This window comes from Dermacentor silvarum, chromosome 3 (assembly GCF_013339745.2).
Source record: "Dermacentor silvarum isolate Dsil-2018 chromosome 3, BIME_Dsil_1.4, whole genome shotgun sequence".
NCBI lineage: Eukaryota > Metazoa > Arthropoda > Arachnida > Ixodida > Ixodidae > Dermacentor > Dermacentor silvarum.
The window spans coordinates 174357963-174376388 of record NC_051156.1 but is presented as its reverse complement, the minus strand read 5'-3'; the positions used below and the strand labels follow the sequence as shown (position 1 = coordinate 174376388).

The 18426-nt window shown below is 46.4% G+C and overlaps 1 protein-coding gene and 1 long non-coding RNA gene across 5 annotated transcripts in view; both read right to left on the bottom strand.

Moving 5' to 3' along the window:
• Positions 1-1127: 1127 nt before the first annotated feature.
• The window catches only part of LOC125944084 (uncharacterized), a 465938-nt gene continuing 448639 nt past the window's right edge, over positions 1128-18426 (bottom strand). Inside the window, exon 2 of the long non-coding RNA XR_007466111.1 lies at positions 1128-1817. This is a non-coding gene — a long non-coding RNA (uncharacterized LOC125944084). The remainder of the gene's footprint in view (positions 1818-18426) is intronic.
• LOC119446119 (nitric oxide synthase-like protein) overlaps positions 1128-18426 on the bottom strand; it is a 407352-nt gene continuing 390053 nt past the window's right edge. For all 4 annotated transcript variants that reach the window (XM_049663915.1, XM_049663916.1, XM_049663917.1 and 1 more), the window contains exons 23-26: positions 18205-18335; positions 17122-17273; positions 15720-15911; positions 1128-13714 (exon numbers count right to left, since the gene is read on the bottom strand). In XM_049663915.1, coding sequence (XP_049519872.1) covers positions 13610-13714; positions 15720-15911; positions 17122-17273; positions 18205-18335 — 580 coding nt within the window. In that variant the 3' untranslated portion in view covers positions 1128-13609. The remainder of the gene's footprint in view (positions 13715-15719; positions 15912-17121; positions 17274-18204; positions 18336-18426) is intronic.

Genomic DNA, 18426 nt, shown 5'->3' with positions numbered 1-18426 from the left:
CGTGATGTTATCGCAATTGAACTTTATACAGAACATCACGGTAACGGCGACGGCGAAAATGCGCCTCGAGTGTACATATAATTGGTATCACAATAAGAATTTCAGGAAATTTTAGTTGCGGGACGCATGTAACGACCATGTTGGAAGAGTTAAAAAAAATGCAACGTTTCTTTGAAGTAGCAGCGGCATTTTGACTTCTGCACGCTCATGCTGATTTTAATTATAATTCTCTCTATCCAATTTTCTTTCTTCTTTTTTTCCCCAGCATTTTTCACCTTTCCTTGGCAGTCGGACGCACGAGTATCTGCATGGCTGTCGTCAGGTTAGCGAAGAGTCATCAGAGCAGAGCTACATAGTTACTGTTGCTCAAACTGGACCCAGTAAGGTTGAAAAATGTTGCATGTTGATGGGAAACGAGACAAAAATACCGTGGTGCAAATAAAAAGAAATGATATTGTAGTCATGTCTTGAAAGTACCGCATTTCAAATAATTAACTATGCTGTTTATTTCTCCTCCTTAAACTTAATAGTGCTGAATAAAATGAGATCATGACTTGGGCGAGTAAGATCACACTCGGAGAGAGCGCAGAGTGATTGAGACACGTTTTCTTGTGCGTATGAAAGGACAAGTCAGAAGAGCAATAAAATCAGTTTTCAGTGCAAGTGCAATATGTCTTTAGTTTTCCAGTTTTCGCCTTAGTCACCCCCCGGTGTTCTCACCAACTAATAATGTGCCTCATCGTAAAAACACGAACGGCAAGCCATTGTGTAGAGTGGTCACTTGATCTGTATGCAGATGCGGTTATTATCTGACATCCTTCTTTTTTTTTCTTTCGTTTTCTTTTGCTGGCTTGCCACCCCCCTCGGCGAGTTCAGAACACTCAGTTTCGTGTGTGAACTGTCATTGCTTGTGGATGCGTTGGCTACTGGAAATGCAACGTTTAGGCGAGCGATACAAGTGGTCAGTGCTATAGCGTACTAGCTTGAAAGCTATCAAGACAAGTAAGACCGGCTGACAAGAACAGGATTCGGCACATACTCGTAGCCACTGAAATAAAAGCATGACGACCACAGCCGCGCGCTATGCACCGATAAAGGCGCAAGTGAATGAGCCGACACAACAGGCATACAGAAGGAAAGATATTTTATTCATGTGTAGATTTATGTATATTATGTATATTATTTATAGATGTATGTATAATTCTTTTTTTGTAGTAATATGTATAGGAAGCCGCGGCTACATTTCGTACACTTGGTTATCGCATATTAGTAACAAGAGAAGAAAACAACCAAAGCTCAGAGTGATACAGGCGATGGTTGATCGATATACAGTTTGTCCACAAATATACCGAGATAAAATCTTGGAAGGTCCGAAACATTGTCACGTGCGGCTCTGTACAGGCAGGGAAGAAGGTTCAAAGGCCAGCGTCTCAACAAACGTGTCTCGTAGCGACCACCTGCGCACACTGAGGTAAGCCGATGCACCACATTGGCAACACCGTCATCAAAGGAACACCGAAGGGAAATATCGGGTTAGGCTGTAGACTGGTAGACTTATTTACTAATAGAACATCAAATAGACCACTGATCTTGTGGTCGGATTGTCTGTAAATCAGAAACCGGTGCAGACTCGTAAGGTAGGTGGCGCCACCATGTTGGAATTCCCACACCAGCTCTTCGTGACTTGATGACTTTGAGATAGTCTAGTAGGCGTCAGTCAAGCGCTTATCAACTTAAATTATGGGGTTTTACGTGCCAAAACCACGATGTGATTGTGAGGCACGCCGTAGGGGGGGACTCCGGAAAATTTGGACCACCTGGGGATCTTTAGCGTGCGCCTAAAACTAAGTACGCGGGTGTTTTCGCATTTCGCCCCCGTCGAAATGCGGCCGCCGTAGCCGGGATTCAATCCCACGACCTCGTGCTTAGCAGCTCAAATCTATGAAGAAGGAGTACACTGGGCTCGAAAGTACGCTCCCCACGCACTCAACGTGGCAACTTTCGGAAACTTTTTCTGCGCGGAAACGGCGAAAGTACGCGAACTGCCAACGAAGACCACGACGTCGCACTGACGTCACCGGCACCGCGATAAAGCGCGAGATTCAACAAGCAAAATTTGGCCTTCATTTGTTTTGATAAGAGTAATCACAATTTTCGTTGCAAAGAAGTGCGGATAGACTTTTGAAAGAACAAACGAAAAAATATCTATAAGCCTAAATTTATTTAGTGTTTCCTTTAGTGTCTTTTTATGATATTAAGAAAGAGAACGTTTCGTTTTTTTTTTCAGGAATAAAGCGTTAGGAGCTGATGTCACGGAAAATACAACTATGAACGCAGAAAGTGCCACTGATAACCGCTGATTGATCGGGAAATAGAGCTCACTTATACCGCAGTTTCTGTTTAAGCGCATTACTGCGCAGTCACGTCCTAATATCGCATTTCATTGAATGACAATGAAATGGGTGCAAAGCTCGCACGACGCTCGCATGCTATAATTATTATCCTTACCTTATCGATCAATCTCACTCCTTCATCGAGACTTCTTGCGACAAGAGCGCATGAAACGAACTGCGGAGTCGCCGTTCATCCATTACGGTCCCATTGCATTCGCGACATCCTGCATAAACAGCTCCGTTTCCAGATCAGTATAAGGAAACTTTCCGTGGCGCGTTGCCTGTACCATTCTGCTTTCACTGTCTCTCTCGTTCTGCCACGACGTGCTGAAAAAAATGGCAGCGGCGGATTATTAATTCAAAGCAGGGGTCCCGAACATGTTGATTTCGTGAGGCCAGTGACGCTCCCATGTGAAGCCACGCGTAGCAAATGTTACGCTCGTCCCGTTAATTTGCTTAACACCTGTCGTAAGCTTTATGGGCAGAATGCGTGGTCAGTTTAATTCAAGGGCTAGAACACTGATCTTCGCGCTGTTCTTGGGAGGTGCCTCCGAGACCGGCTTGCTCATGCCGGCTCCCTTTTCTCGAAGGCGGCTGATCATATGCGGTCTCCGAGACTGACATGAGCTCTCCAGCATTTCCGAATTCTCGCGTTCTCCCAGCGAAATTTGCTGTTGGACAACTCTTCACCCCCTTTCCAATAATTGATGCGAAAGCGTCAAATGGCCGATTGAGCGAAAAAGCCGGCGTCCGTCGTCCGTGGGAGCGAAACGGCACCTAATTTTCCATTGGCTGCGACGCACATCACGAGCGCACCTCGACGGAGCAGAGCGGGCAAAAGCCTGCTGCTGCATTAGCGCGCCAGGTATTGCGTGAGGGGGAGAGGGCATCGTCGCGACGCCACGTCACCCCCGCTCTCGGAATCCTGCGTTATCCGCGCGTTGCTTGCCCTCGCAAGCTCTCGTCTGCTTTCTAAGTGCGCCTCCGTAAGGCCAAATCAAAGCGCGCCAAACGTCCCAATGCGCTCGCTTGCCCGCGAAGAGTTCATAACTCGAAGGACCGCTCAGCGGCGCTCAAATGGACATTAATGCCTTTGCGTTCACAACTCATAAGTGCTGAGGTGTCCTCACATTTAGTTTTTTAAATCTGCCTGGCGACATTTATAGGGGGGCTTTATTGAAGAAAAAACAAGAAAGAATATTTCCAAGAGAATACCGCGAAATACGTAACGTTAAACTATCTCGGAAGCGTTTGTTACGACATAGACGACAAATCGGAACGGGGAAGATCGCGTTTGATGATTATTTTCGCTAGTCAGTCAACTTTCTTTTTTTTTATTCTCGCCGACAAACATTGTCAGAAGATTTCAAGAAGGCAGTTGACCAGTCTATAGTCACCCTCGCCATTTGCCTTTGGTGTCCCTTGAATTAAGGAAATGCGAACAAGCGATAAAACAATGCATACAGAAAAAAAGAAGCGTCGTTTAGCCGCTCCCTGAAAGGCGTAGCAACATCAATACAAAAAAAAAAAAAAAAACAAAGCACGAACCTGGGATTACATTTAGTGAACCAGGCCTCAAAAGCGGAGGTCCGTTAACGGGAAACAGTCGCTACTCGTATAACTTCGCATGTCGACAAGTTTATTACACGCAATGCTCAATACACTTGTTAATAAGACGTCACCGCGTCGGCGTGCAGGAATCTAGGGAGCTTGACGAAAGTTGATAAAGATTGTTTTGTAAACACGCCATGGGCTTAAAAAAAAGAAATGTGGCTAAAAAAAGTATGGCTGAATAGTAGTTTTCAAAAAGACGTTTTCCGAGAAATGCAATGCAAAGCAGTACCAGCTCATCATATAACCTCAATTATTAGGTTCGAAACAGGCCATGAAAATAACTGTCATGCTTCTTTATCGAGACAGAAGAATACTGACGCCGGAACAAACATGAAATGTGCATGTCTTCTGCGTTCGTGGACACGTGTTTCTGGAAAGAGCTATCATCCTTCATCAATCAATGATGGATACCACGTAACAAGTTTCACAACAACGAAGCAACAGGAAAATTTAACAAAAACGAACATTTAAACAGCTGAACTTCAACGACCTTCAAGCGTTCAATGTGCGTTTGACAGCTGTTTCAACTTATTTAAGAACTTTACAATATGAAAACCCCGTACATAGTCAACAAGCTTCATAGATTTTCACAGATCACAGTGAGATGCAACTGTCCGTTGTAGTGTAGGCAGTTCGCTCAAGCTAAAGAAATAAATATTCTTGAGAAACTGCGTCCCTGTTCAATTAAATCACCACAAATCCTTTCTGTTTACTTCAAGTACCTTCAGTCAAAATGACTGCTGCACCAAAAGAAATAAAAAAAAAAAGAAGAAATACCAATACTTCATAATTTCCCGGAATAAAAACTAAAAGTTCTTTCCACAGGAAGGACAAAAAGAAAGACACAACCAACATTTGTTACACATTTGTTAATGTCCGTATTAGTCCGGAAATTAAAGGTATGCATAGGTATAAAGAGGTGCAGCAGATCTAAAGAATCAACGTCGCGGCAACGAACAAACGGGTGAACATAAGGGGTTATGTATAATGCACTGACGCCATCGAGGCCACCATGTTGTACAGCCAGCACTGTGAAAAGCGAGGCGCTATCTGGATTCCCTTATCTCCAGCAGCAGCATAGTGTAAGCCGTGAAAAAGGACACCAATATGGCATATGTGACGTCACGTGTACGTTCGCTTTCTTTCCTTTATGTGCGAGACTGAAAAATTCAGCGTAGTGCGACCACCTAAGAAGAGACTAGCACCGAAGGTTTGGAACAAAAAGGAGAAAAGTAAAACGATAAAGAAGAAGAAAATTGGAAATAGATGTGATTAAACCTGAACATTATTCCCTATCTTGTCATGCATCTTAACCTCCCTTGCTAGCAAAACGAAGTTTATTAATAGGTCGCAAGTGCCGATATCTACGGGCAAACGTATTTATAATTATTTTTTTTGTCATTATGATGTGCGGTTACACACTTGTGTTCAGACACTGGGACTTGACGGGTTTTTTTTTGTCGTCTGCTTCGAAAAACGTTGGAAAGTTTAGCATGTTAAAACACCTGCCGAGCTCTATGTCCCTTGCATGCCAAACCGTAGAGCATAAGCAAAGATGCAAACAAAGCAACGAAGTAGATTTAGACATACAGCTGGTAGTCTACTTCCAAATAAGTGGGAAAGTCTAGCTTGGTAAAACATCTGCGGAGCTAAATATATCCCTTGCGTGCCAGACCGCCGTATACACAAATTAGCAAACGAAGCAACAAAACCAGTTCAGATACACAGCTGGTCGTCTGCTTCCAAAATGATGGAAATGTTAGCATTATAAACGTCTGCCGAGCTCTACGTCCCAGTGTAAACTAAACAAAGTTAAAAAAAAGCAACAATACAGATTAAGATATACAGCTTGATGTCTCGTCAGCAGTGAACTTTTCTTTCATGTCTAAAGCTAGCAACAACAACGTAGACTATGTAACAAAGCTGCAGCACAAGCTACCTCTGTAAATGCCTTTGATATGGCTTTAACAGCTAACTAATTATGCTAGGTTAAGTAGAGAAAGGCACTTAAATTTACTCTATTTACCCGAAAAGTTAAGTATTCCCCATTAAGCTGCAGACTGAGTAGTGGAATAAGAAAGAAAATTAAGTACAGATGTCGCTAGCAAAGCACGTACGATACTCATGTGACTATTTCTGAAAATATCGCAGTTGCTTCCCTCTTCGAGTTTTACGCCCCAATATGCTTTCAAAGTGACCCCTTAGGCTAATCAAAATAACGATTATTGCAAAAGTGTCCGAGTTAACAAAGGAGTCTAAAATTATTCATAATAAATTTGCAGAGAAAAAAGAAAATGAAACCTTCCTGTAGCATTGCTCCACATGGCAATCTTCTCCCCTTATCTACGTCCCATTTCAATATAATAGGTCACTGCATTTATATTTTGGAATAGAATAAATACGACAGTAAGAAACTGAAGAATGTTTCAGTGTAAGGATACATTCATAAATCATGCGTACGGACAACCTGTTCTAGAATCTTGTTGGATGTCTTGTTGCGACGACAAGTCGTACGGGTAGTGGAATTTTCTTTACGCACATAACATTGGCGCTTAAGACGCCAACCACATGAAACACGTACGCGCTGTATTTTTGACGTCCCATTGCCCGGCGCCGTCGCGTACATTTCGGAACGAGTTAGGACCACGCTGGCTTTAAAATAGGTCCGAACGGGTACCTTATGGTACAACAAGTTATTCGATCACCACATGAAGCCTGTTTAGGCCCAAACTGCAGTCACCGCGCAATTCGATATGGACGCGCCGACGCCGCGCGGCGCCGAGAATACGCTGAATATGCGCTTCATGTGGTTGCCGCTTACGACACCGTGCGCGGAGTGTGACAGCAACACACCACTGCTAAATGTTAACATGGACGGTGCTCAAACGCGTTAGTTCTGAAGAAAACACAGATAACATGCACTGAATTTTCTTCGCGTGACTCCTCGTATGTTCGAGCGGCGCCCCAGTTGTAATTTCTACCAAATCACTTCGTCGTCGACATTAATTTTCTATGCACGAGAAGCCAGCGTTTAAACGTTCCAAACAGTTCGAATTAATTTCCTTTTAGCATTCAAACGAGGCTACGAGCTATCGCTAACCGTCTGCACGATGCGAAAACAGAATTATGTAGAAGTACCAGCATTTTCGCCCCCCCCCCTCCCCCCCCAAATCGAACGCAGGAAGAAAAAAAAAAGACCTTTCAGGCTAGCAAGCTACGAAACGCTTCAAGTAAAATTAAAATGAAATTAAGGAAGCTGACTATTTGGCAGCATTGATGCGTCGGAAGATGTGGAGGAATAGAAGGTATTTGAGCTGGAAAGCCTCGCAGTTACGACGAGGCCGAGATTTGTGCCTGAAGGCCGGGGAGTTGACGCTCTACACTCTTAAGAATGAAGAAAGTGCCAGCAACTCCTTTTTCAAGATTAACAGCGCGTCTCGCATTTCGCCGTGTCATTGATAGTTATCATACTCCAGTTCTGGGGCATACGTCCTCTATTCCCACCAATGAGCTTATCAGTAAGCGTGGGTGACGCAGTTTGAAGATTGCTAGCACTCTCGTGATTCTTGAAGTGTATATACGGTCATGGTCATAGCGTAGGAGCATTTCACACATTATATGCCTCGCACGATGCTGGCAAACTTGCGGAGCTCAGCAACCTCAGTTAGATAGTTTCGCTATGTACAAATGCCCGGAGAAGAATACAGCGCGCAGGCGACGCTACAAGTGACTGGCAGAGATATAGTATAGAACAGCGGAGGAGATATACTGGCAGCAGCCACTAATACTACAGAGTCTCGGGAAAAAAAATTACTCGCCAGAAAAAAAAAAAAAAAAAACCACGAGACTGGGGGGAAATCTCGAGATGGTCATGATAGCACGCTCTGATAGTTACACACTGGTAATCGCACACTGAAGATTATGAAAAAAAAAATGCTGGAACGCTCACTTGCACACGATAGGGTCTCTGACCTCTCCACCTATTTCTCTCCACCAAAAACCACATGTTTTTGTTTTTTCTTCTTCTGCACAGAACAGCAATCGCCATGAGCACGAGAACGATCAAAAATACTCTCACCCGTAGTGCACCTCTTTAATTTTGCACGGACGCCACCGTTTTGCGCGTAGATGCCCTGTATCTTATATTGCTGCCTGTTTCTATGCTAAAAGCAGCTTACAACCCCCAACACTTCATCATCCCCGAGTTAAGTATAATCGATAAGAACGGTAAGAATTCTCGCAGCATGATATCCGTGAGATTGAAGCCATAACAAGGACAAACACTCGCTTACTTCACGACTGTCAACCACAATCCATCCTGATTATCCCCGATATTACCACGTTGCAACGAGACACTAATTGATTACCTCAGATGCAACGGCATGTACCCGCACGCAAGAGTCATTTGACACTCTTAGTCCCTAACCCAGTTTCTGCCAGAGATGACGCAATACCCAGAAATACTTTCTCTCCACCAAGCGACAGTGGCAGACAGACTCTCTACACCAAAGCAGTGACGTCAGCGCTTCCTTCAGTAGAGCCTCCCGCATCAAACGCGAGGAGGTGCGAACGTTATCTCGAAGAAACATTAAGCACACGCTTGGGCTGAAACGGGTTAACGGAGGACAGGAGGGGTTATGTGTATCGCGGGTGAGACATCGAGCGAAACTCTTTTGTACACATAAATGCTCTGTAAAATGCTGCACCTCTGAACGGAGCACAAGAAACTATAACAACTCTCTCTCTCTATATTTTCTCTCTCTCTCTTCCGCTCCCGGGCAACCGTTTTAGACATACACACGCCAAGCTCCCCACAACGTTGCCAAACGAACGTGGCTCGTTTAAAACAGGCGACGGCGAAGGCTGCCGCTTCGAGCAAGCGGGAGAAAAGGAGGGGGGGGGGGGGAAACCCTTTATACAAGCGACGGCGACGTTTATACACGGGGTGCGCGGGAATTGGATCGCAGAAAGCACGGCGCTTGCGCGCGACAGTTAACAACGTGCACTCAGACTCGGCGGCGGACGCACAGAGCTTGTACAGAGGCGGGCGGCGGCGTGGGCTTGAGAAGTACGTACATATACGCGGGGAAGTGGACATGGAGGGATAGGCACTGGCACATGTAGAAAAAACGGGAGCGCATGTGTGTGTGTACGGTAGTGCGTACAAGCGCAGCAGGTTGCTCCGTATGGTGTACACGCGGTCACGTGCGCATGTAGGGGTGTGCGCGCAGAGTTTTAGTCGCATGATAACGAAGCGTGCGTCGTCACGCCTGAATTGTCTCGGGACGTCACAATTAGGGCCTCGAAGGCCGTTGCGCGAGATGCGCGTGAAGGCGCTCGTCTAAGCACGACAGGCATTGTAGTGCGTGCGGCCACCTCCCCTCCAAGCGCCTCACGTTTTTTTTTTTTTTTTTTTTTGCATCCGTTATTAGCCTTTGCATCTCTGAGGGCTCGGTGTGTGCGTACTTGTTGCGACCGACGAAACAAACAGTAACGGCGACGAAGCAAGGAGAAGAAAGGCCGGCCTAGATACGTCCGGACAATCCTCACATCGGCCTGCCTTTGCGAGAGAACTATGGGCGTATTAACCGGCACCCGACTCGGGTTGTCCGGCCGTTGAGGCGTGTAAGCGCTTTCGTGACCCACTTGCATGCACTCGGCGGATCTTAACATCGACGCAGTGACAATGGTGTCGCGGGCGACGGCGATGTCAGTACACGGTAGAACGAAGAACTGGGATCAAAGGAGTGCTCCAGATAGTGCCGACGTTTTAAAGAAATAAATTTTCTTCGTCATGGGCTGCAGCCCCTTGCGGCCAAGGATATATCTTAATGCTTCCCTCAAAACGGTGGCAAATTATTGTGGCACCTGCTTCAATCTCGCATAAATCCTTTATGAACCTTGAACTCGAACTTTGGAACCTCGAACTTTCGAATGCCCATTTGATGTACCTATAGGTCCTTGTAAGCTGTAGCGAAGCCGAAACTACACGTGTACGCAGAACATTACTGACACGCTCTTTCGTCCATCTGTGTTGTTTAGCTCTCCGTCGAAATAAAACTTAGCAGCGCTTTCAGAGTTCACCAAAAAATTGATTCCGGCTACGTAATCTGGCCACCTCGTAGCGATTCCCTTCGCGCGTTTCGGTACAAGCTTTCTTGAACGGACAAACTGAGTGTATAGTCGTCTGACTGTCAGCTGCGGCCATCGGCAACTATCACGTGGTCACGAATGAACGAGGAGTCCAGAAAATATTCTAAGCGAATATTCGCAGCTGACCGAACGACCGAAACCCGTATTCCGCTGAGGCTTTTCGCCTGCGGGTAGAGGTTTACAGAATACCTGCACCACCCACATTGACCCCAGGGCTTATTCTATCGCCATGGCTAAATCGTTAGGGATACTGGAAAAGACCCTGAGACATTGCTGCCGTAGAGTGACCTTTTAGTACGCAACTTCAAGTTGCATGAGTCGCAACGCGCGCCGAAAGACAGATGACGAACGACGCATGACGTAGCTGTGATACGGGAACTCGGAGTTTTTGGAGGCAGATAATTTTTTTTCCTTTCGCCTTGCCATCACTGACGCTCGTCGTTGACATATCGCTGCCTTATAATCTCTCTATGACGTGCAAAGTGCTCCTTGTAGATAAGTGACCGAGAAATGCGGCTCGGCGCTCGCGAGAGATATCGGGGCCAAGGCCGTGAACGAGCACGTTGCCCTGGGGTGCGATGCCCGGGCAAGGCGTGGCTTGCGATAAAGGAAAGCGTGTGTTCATAAACCACCAGCATTCGGTGCATCAGGCATGGTCGGAATCCGTGACCTATTGGCAGGCGCACACTTGAGCACGCTATGCGCGATCGCTATTACAGGCTTTATGTGTTTGCATTGTAGGCGCTATTCAACATATTTCCGTAAATGCGTGCTGGCACGCCCGCTCAGTTCTTGGATGCGGTTCTAAGGCTTAGGCGTACAGTCTTTGTCTAAAGTTTCGGAGACACGATGACTTTGGTTTGTCACCAGTTGCGGAGTACCACTAACATTGTTGTGGGAGAAGATTCACTGTTACGTGGTAATCTTTTTCTTGTACACTACTGCGCACAAGTGCATTTTTAAAACTACAAGTAATTCCGGAGAGGGATACAGCAAGCCGGAACAGCACTGCTTGGGATTTCTTGAGCTGTGGTTGTGGTACGAGCGTAAAACATTTTCAACTATGCACTACAGCCTTCGCTGCAGCTTAACGATCTTGTAGAATATGGAGCTTTCATTCAAAAGATTGTTGACTCGCCGTCGTATGGGATTCTTTTGGGATGCTTCCCACAAGTTCTGAATATTACAGCGTTGTAAAGATAGTCCAGTTGCATTAATTTTGTGGACTGACACTGTATGAGAACGGTTGAAGACGAAATATTTATAAGCGCAGTCTTCGCAGTAGCACTACGGAATGTGAAGAAGTATTTAGAGAAGGATTGGCGCAGCTGGTACATTGGTCTGTTAACAAGCTCTGAACGCGAGTGTTAGCGTTTGTTGGCACAACGGTTGCCGGGCCATGCGCAACACGTCTTGGTAATACCAAGAAGGTTTGATCATGTGGAACTGACAAGGTGTTAAAGTGTTCGCGGAGCTGCGAGTCGTTGCTTTAGACCTTCCCTCCGGACAAAGGTTTAGATTGGAATAAAATATTCGCGTCCAGCTTTTTGTCGCACCTATGCGCGCATACCAATGCGCAATTACTAAATGCAAGGAAAAGCACAGGGAGACCAGTTCAGCCTGGTGCGATTGTGAACCTTGGGTACTAGTTGACTAACAAAGTTTTATTTTAAGGAAGTACACTTACACGATGTCACGAATCAACGAAGAAGGACCATCCCTGTCTCGAATAAACATGTTTTACTACGACTATCAAGTCCAGTTTAGCGTACCGATGCTCAATCGCATGCACGCTGACACTGAGAGCGTCCGAGTAACTAGATTATGTTATGCGCCCTATGAAGTTGAGATGCAGTGGCAGCCATCTTTTGTTCAGCAGGATAACTCTTCAGAATAGGCCACTCAGTGGCTCACTGAATCGGAGCTTTTGCACAACGATCGCGGTCACATTGTCCGCTTCCGGTTAGCGCCCATGTACACATATCTACCGAAGAAGAAGAAGAAGACGAAAAAGAGAACATTACCTATCAATGAGCAGTATGTGGCGGTGCACGAACTTGTGACCGACTTGGCATGCGGACCAGACTTGAAAAGTTTGGTCCAGATGAGCGGGACCCGAATACTACACGAAAAGACGACGTGCAACTCTTGCCGTGTTGGTTCTGTGTATAATACAACACTGATCTCGGAGACAGCGGGTTTGCAAGGTTGGATTGTTGCTAAGCATATCGCTACTTCAGCTTTCCCTTCTTGAGGTTAAGGCAACAGTGCGTACATATTGCACCGTGCGAACATAACCCTGTGGATCCGTGTGCCCTGGGTTTCCTTCTGCGTAGACATACGTGGGCGAAACATGACAGTGTATTACACACGGACACACACTATTGCGCGCGTCGTTGTGTGCGTAATAGTGCGCGTTCACCACGTGACATAGTAGTGATGCGTGCGTGCACGATGTGCTCTAGGTGTTCTTGAGCAAGTCGCGGGTATAGGAAGATGGGGAACATGCTAGAATCGCGCTACACCGCACAAGACTGCTCAGACGGTGCAACTGTATCCTGTAGACTAACAGAACACACACGCAGTATGTCTTATTAATGATAACATTGCAAGACAAGCGCAGTTTTTTTTTTTGTCGGTAATAAACTGCCATTTCAATCAGCAGTACAGAAATTTCTGTTTGCTATGATATTCCATTCAGTGTCCTTGTTAAAGTGAGGTGCCGACTGGGCGTTTTGCCGTCGCATTGACAAGTGCAGTCATCATCATCATCATCATCATCATCATCATCATCATCATCATCATCATCATCAGCCTATATATATGTCCACTGCAGGACGAAGGCCTGCAGTGGACCAGGAGAAGACATAGCCGCGAGCCTCGTATAGCTGTCGGCGATATCTTGTGAGCTTCTGTGGAATGAATAAACTTTAGAACTCTAAATTCGACGCACCGCACTCTGCAAGCAAGTGGAACCGCACGTAACGGCAACAGTTGCGGCAAAAAGAAAAAAAAAAAAATTCGGTTAAGCTCGATTCCGGCAGATGTCGCCCCGTGTCCTGGCACCCTACGGCGTCCACGTATCGGTGGGTCAATCATCCGCAGAAGCGAAGCTAGAACTGTGCAACGGAAGAAGAGAGAGTCAAGCTCGTTTGAGGATCACGTGTCCTGAATAGAGCATGGCACCATAAATAAAATATTAATCGGTTGCAGGACAAGGTTGCACCGTCAGGACAATCGGCACGTTTAGCAGTATAACACGGGGGAAGCGCGGAACGGGAGAGGAGGTCGGGGGAGGAAAGAGGTTGCGCACACTAGTCCCGCCTCCGTGGTGGCGGCGACAGGTGTCGTCATTTCGCGTGTCCCGGCGAAGCGCAGTTGGTGAGGAGGGCCCTGATCCTGGAGAAAGTGAGCGAGCCAAAGGAGTCGGGCAGGCCGGCCAGCGGGTGTCACTTGTGGGTGCTCCTCCGCTTGGCGTCCTCCCGACTTTTTCTCGTTGCTTCCTCGGTGCGCAGGGTGACGCCGAAGATGTCCTCGTGGATGCGGTTCTCCTCCTGCAACGCACGCAGTACACGCAATGGTATCAGTGCGCGTCGTGTGTGACTGCTGCTGGCGAACAGAGTCCGATAACGTGCAACTATAACGTACGCAAATAACATACCGTATAAACAAGCGCACGGGGATGTCGACATCATTTGTACATGAGAGCGCGATGTTTTTTTTTTTTCTTTTTTTTTTACGCAGCCCAGCGAAAAGCAGTAAGGGGGCGAAGATGTATGCGCGACCAATTCTGATGTGGTGTCGCGGACGTCGCTTGTGGCACGCATCCATGTTCGTTGTACATCTCAGCGACCTTTGCCTTATCGCTGGGCTGCGAAAATACCATGCGCATCAGTGTTCGCATTTGAATCGCTGTACATAGCACATGAGTGGGAAATATGCACTGGTCGTCCAAACAGATTGACGTCGCAGCATTTCTAATGTTACGTTTCTGCGCCATATCCTCACTGCCATATTACTGATGACAATGACAACACCATTTGACGAATATTAAAATGCGTATGTATGGTTAACTGGGGTCCGAAGGACACAACTTGGAAGCAACCTACTCTTGGTTACTAGTCTCCTTCAGTTGTAGGGAAAATATGACTGTTCGTCAAGCAAGGGCTTTTGGCGTGAGAGCACCGTCCTTCTTCTGTTAATTAGCCAAACAGATATATTCTTTGAAGGCACTCAGCAGTACAAGTGAACAATGAGCTAGTTGACTACAACTTGAAGCCGATGCACATGGAATCTGGCTGAAGCGACTATTTAACACAAAATGCTTCTCGTGGTAGTCGAGAAACTATGGCAACTGTGGTGACACTTGTCATTGCGCTGCACTCATCACTGCACATGAGTGTGCAATTGTGGCCAAAATTTAGCCCTCACCCTAAATGTTACCATGCACTTTTGGCGGCCCTGTAATCCACGATTGTTAATATATCATCGGCGGTGCTTATATATGCTGTCAGAAAAATTAGACGAAGACATGCAGCTATCGTATTTGGCATAATATTATTGGTAGATTTTCCATAAACAGCTACTAGGCCACTGTATATAATGTGCGGAATAGCACTTCAGAGCCGTCTTAAGTTCCAACAATAAGCCAGTTTTTTTAATTTTGTTACGATAGCTGTTGTGGTACTACACTTATACGTAAGCGTCATAATACTGCTAGGTGGCACGCTACGATGCCAAGAATACTGGACGACATGACCATTGAAACACAGGATGACTAGTTCTAAGCAGTTGTCACTTCACGGCATGATATAAAAATAATTAATGAAACAATTGACGCAGTCTGAGAATAGCATATAGGGTGTCCCAGCTAACGTTAGTCTAGCTGTTCAACGAAAATAAATAAGATTTAAAAAACACGGCGCGAGATACAATCATAAGACCTATGATTTTCGGTCGTCAGACCTGTGACAAACGAACACCACAGGTTTTGTAATTGTATTTTGCACCGGGTTTATTCAAACATTTTTTTTTAGTTTAGCAGCTTGGCTAACGTTAGCTGGGGCACAAGGTATACCTCGAATGAAACACTTATTCATGTCTACTAGTGCTCTTTTATTTTTATGCAAAAATATCGACAACAGATTTCTAAGTTCTTGAAAACCGGAACCTGAAATCATGACATTGTAATCGTAGACATTATAAGGATTTTCTTTCTTGAGCCTTGGTGAGTATCACTGCAGTTAAGTGAATTTTGCAGTAGGGCCTAAGTAAATAGGCCTAAACGCGCAATCTACAGCTATGTGACTTGCTTAGGGAGTACTGGCAAAAACACGATTTCACCGCAAATAAGAGGAACGAGCAGGCCTACTCAGCGGTGAATTCACGATACATATAACAGAGGGGTGTTTTTACAATCAGGCTTCGGCGCCACAATGGTTTTCGAGCCTTACGGCCGAGCTTAGCTCAAAGTGCGAGCCTGGCTTCAGGTTGCTATTTGTCTTCAGTAAGCCAAGGTGTCACGAGCATGCAGTCACGTTTCTCCAAAAATACGCATACCCTGAGCTTGTCCATTAGCGTCTCAGCCTTCTCCTCCGAGATGTTTCCCTGATCTCGCAGGATGGCGCGCACTGCCTTGTTGACTCCGTCGGCCATGATGACGTCGCCGCAGACGTACAGGTGGCCGTTGTCTTTCGTGAGCAGCTTGTATAGCTCCTCGGCCCTTTCGTGCAGTCGATCTTGGACGTAGCACTGCACCGTAATGAGGCAGCATTATAGCCGCGGGTTCTTAAAATGAAATCGGTGTCGTAGTTTGGCAGCAACTGCAACAGATGCCAAGAGCGGCGTCTTCCGACACTATCAATGGTGCCCAAGCGCGATGCACCATGTTATATCATAATGACTTCTAATCTGTATCTAACACAACCGTACCCATCGACGTAGGTCGTAAAACCAAATAATTATTTTCAAGCTAAGCTTGAATTGCGTTACAAATTTCGGTGGCGGCGTTGTCACGCAAAAAGTCACGTGTGGCTCATACCCGCATTGGATATGCGGGTATGAGCAAGGGACAAGAAATACAGAAAGAACGAAGGAAACAAAGAAAGGAAGGAAGAAAGTAAGAGCAGGTGCGGGGAAAGTTGCGCCGGTGCCGGATCATGTGACGCGCGTCACCAATCAGGATCGTTTGGTGTGTCGCGGGGAGGGAAAGGGAAGGAAAGGACGTTGGTGCGCGCTCCGATGGGCTTCCCTCGCCTCAGATTCGTTTCGGCGACCGGATGGGGAGGCTTGCGTGGTGCGTTCCGCCAAGGAGCAGGCTGCGTTTGTGCAACGGCCCCGCGAACTCGCTCGGGAAAGGGCTCGTCGTCGACGTGCCGATTCTAGCGTGAGGGCTTCCGAAGCCCAGGCGGAACTTCAGCGAAGAGCCGCGGACCTCGAGATGTGGGAGTGCGATGTTGAGGCCAAACGTCAGCGAAGAGCCGCCGACCCCGAGTTTAGGGCAAACGAAGCGGAAATTGCTTGCCATAAGATCCCCATTTCCTCGACAGGGGAAGGGCTCTGAATATTCTTTAACACAACCACGCCACACTCACACTGGTTTCTAAGGACGGTAACAGTGCCAAGACACGTTAAGCGCATACCTTAAATCATCTAGTATTTGAACTCAAATTTTAAGGAGGATACTTTCGTTTCACGAGCGCTGGTGCCCAACTTCGTACGCCAATTAACGTTCGTTGAACATCGTATCGGTCTCTGCTGCTTCAGCGCTATAAATTGTCTTCTAGATAAATGCGAGCGTAACACTCCTGTGTTACAAGGTCATCAATAGGAGCTCCACGCTGAGCACCAATGTGACGTTATAAAGAATCAGTGCTTAACTGGCAAACGCCTGATAGTTACTCGTACTGATTTAGCTATAGCAGCATCGATCTAAACCAACCACAGTGTTCTTGATACATGCCTTTTCCTGGCCTGGAACCCTGGAGAAGGCGAGAAAGACGTTCCGCAATGCGCCCGCGTCTTTCATTGTCTGCACTTCCTCAGCGTATAGCTGCGATTCCTTTGTGCGGCATCCGAAGTAGAGATCCATCTGGCCTTCGTAGAACGGTTGCCCTGAAACAGCGTTTGAAGAAGAGAGCAACAAAAGGTGATCAATGCCGCACGCTTTTCTGGCACAATCAGTTGATCCCACGGAGGGGCCCAATGGTGCATGTAATAAAATCTGTGACCGTTTCAAGCGACAGCCTGCTTCTTTCCGTGTTTTAGCAGCATCCAGTGTTCCGGGCGCTTTACGAGAGGTCAATGCGAATATAGCGCTCAGGGTGCCTATAATACAGCGGCTATAGATGTTAGTTATATAAATAACAATAGCCTGTACCCAACGTTTCGACAAACTGATTTGACTTCGTCAGACGAAGATAGGTCCGCTTGTGGAAACGTTTGTTCCTGGCTGAGGCTTCACTTGTTCACCCACAACTGATAACTTGAAATTTCAATCTTCCTGTGAGTATATTTCGTCTTGGTGGAATGGTCAGAGTAGTGCAACCACCTATTTCATTTATTCAACGGGGACAGAGCACCGACAGCACAGACAGTGTGATTATAACTTAATTTCGGCCATTACTTTTGCATTCAACGAATTGAAAGCGACGCTTGAACAAAGGGTGAACCTCAATTCATTGCGGTCAGCGTCACTTATGGCGCGCACACGAAGCGAACAGCCACAAAGCTCATGCCTACAGCATGTGGCGTGCGGCTGTCGTCTTCATGTCCTCGTCTTAAGTGGTGCTGTTCGTAATGAATCCTTAGCAGTTGAACCCGGATATAACGAGTTATCGTGTATAGCGAACAGCTGTAAAATTCCCTTGAAAATGCTTGTATAAAATGTTAATTTTACATATCGAGTCATTAATATATCGAACTATTTCGTGATCCCCTTCGAAGTTCGATGTATCCGGTTTCGACTGTATACCTCAATTCGTCATCCTATAATCTACCTTTATTCACCATTTGGTATTCCTATAGACAGGACACGTGGACGTACCTTCTTGGTAGACACCCTGCATAGAACAATAGCGTCGTTGCCAAAAGCTCCTGTAGGGGGCGATACCTGTCCCCGGTCCGACGAGCACCACGGGAACGTTCTTCTGTTCTGGCAGGTGGAAGTTTGGCGCACTGACGGTCGGGAAGGATAACAGCAAATTTTGTAAATTTATGTGCTTCATTAAGAGGAAGACAGGTAGAGTTGAAGGGTGAAAAGGCAACT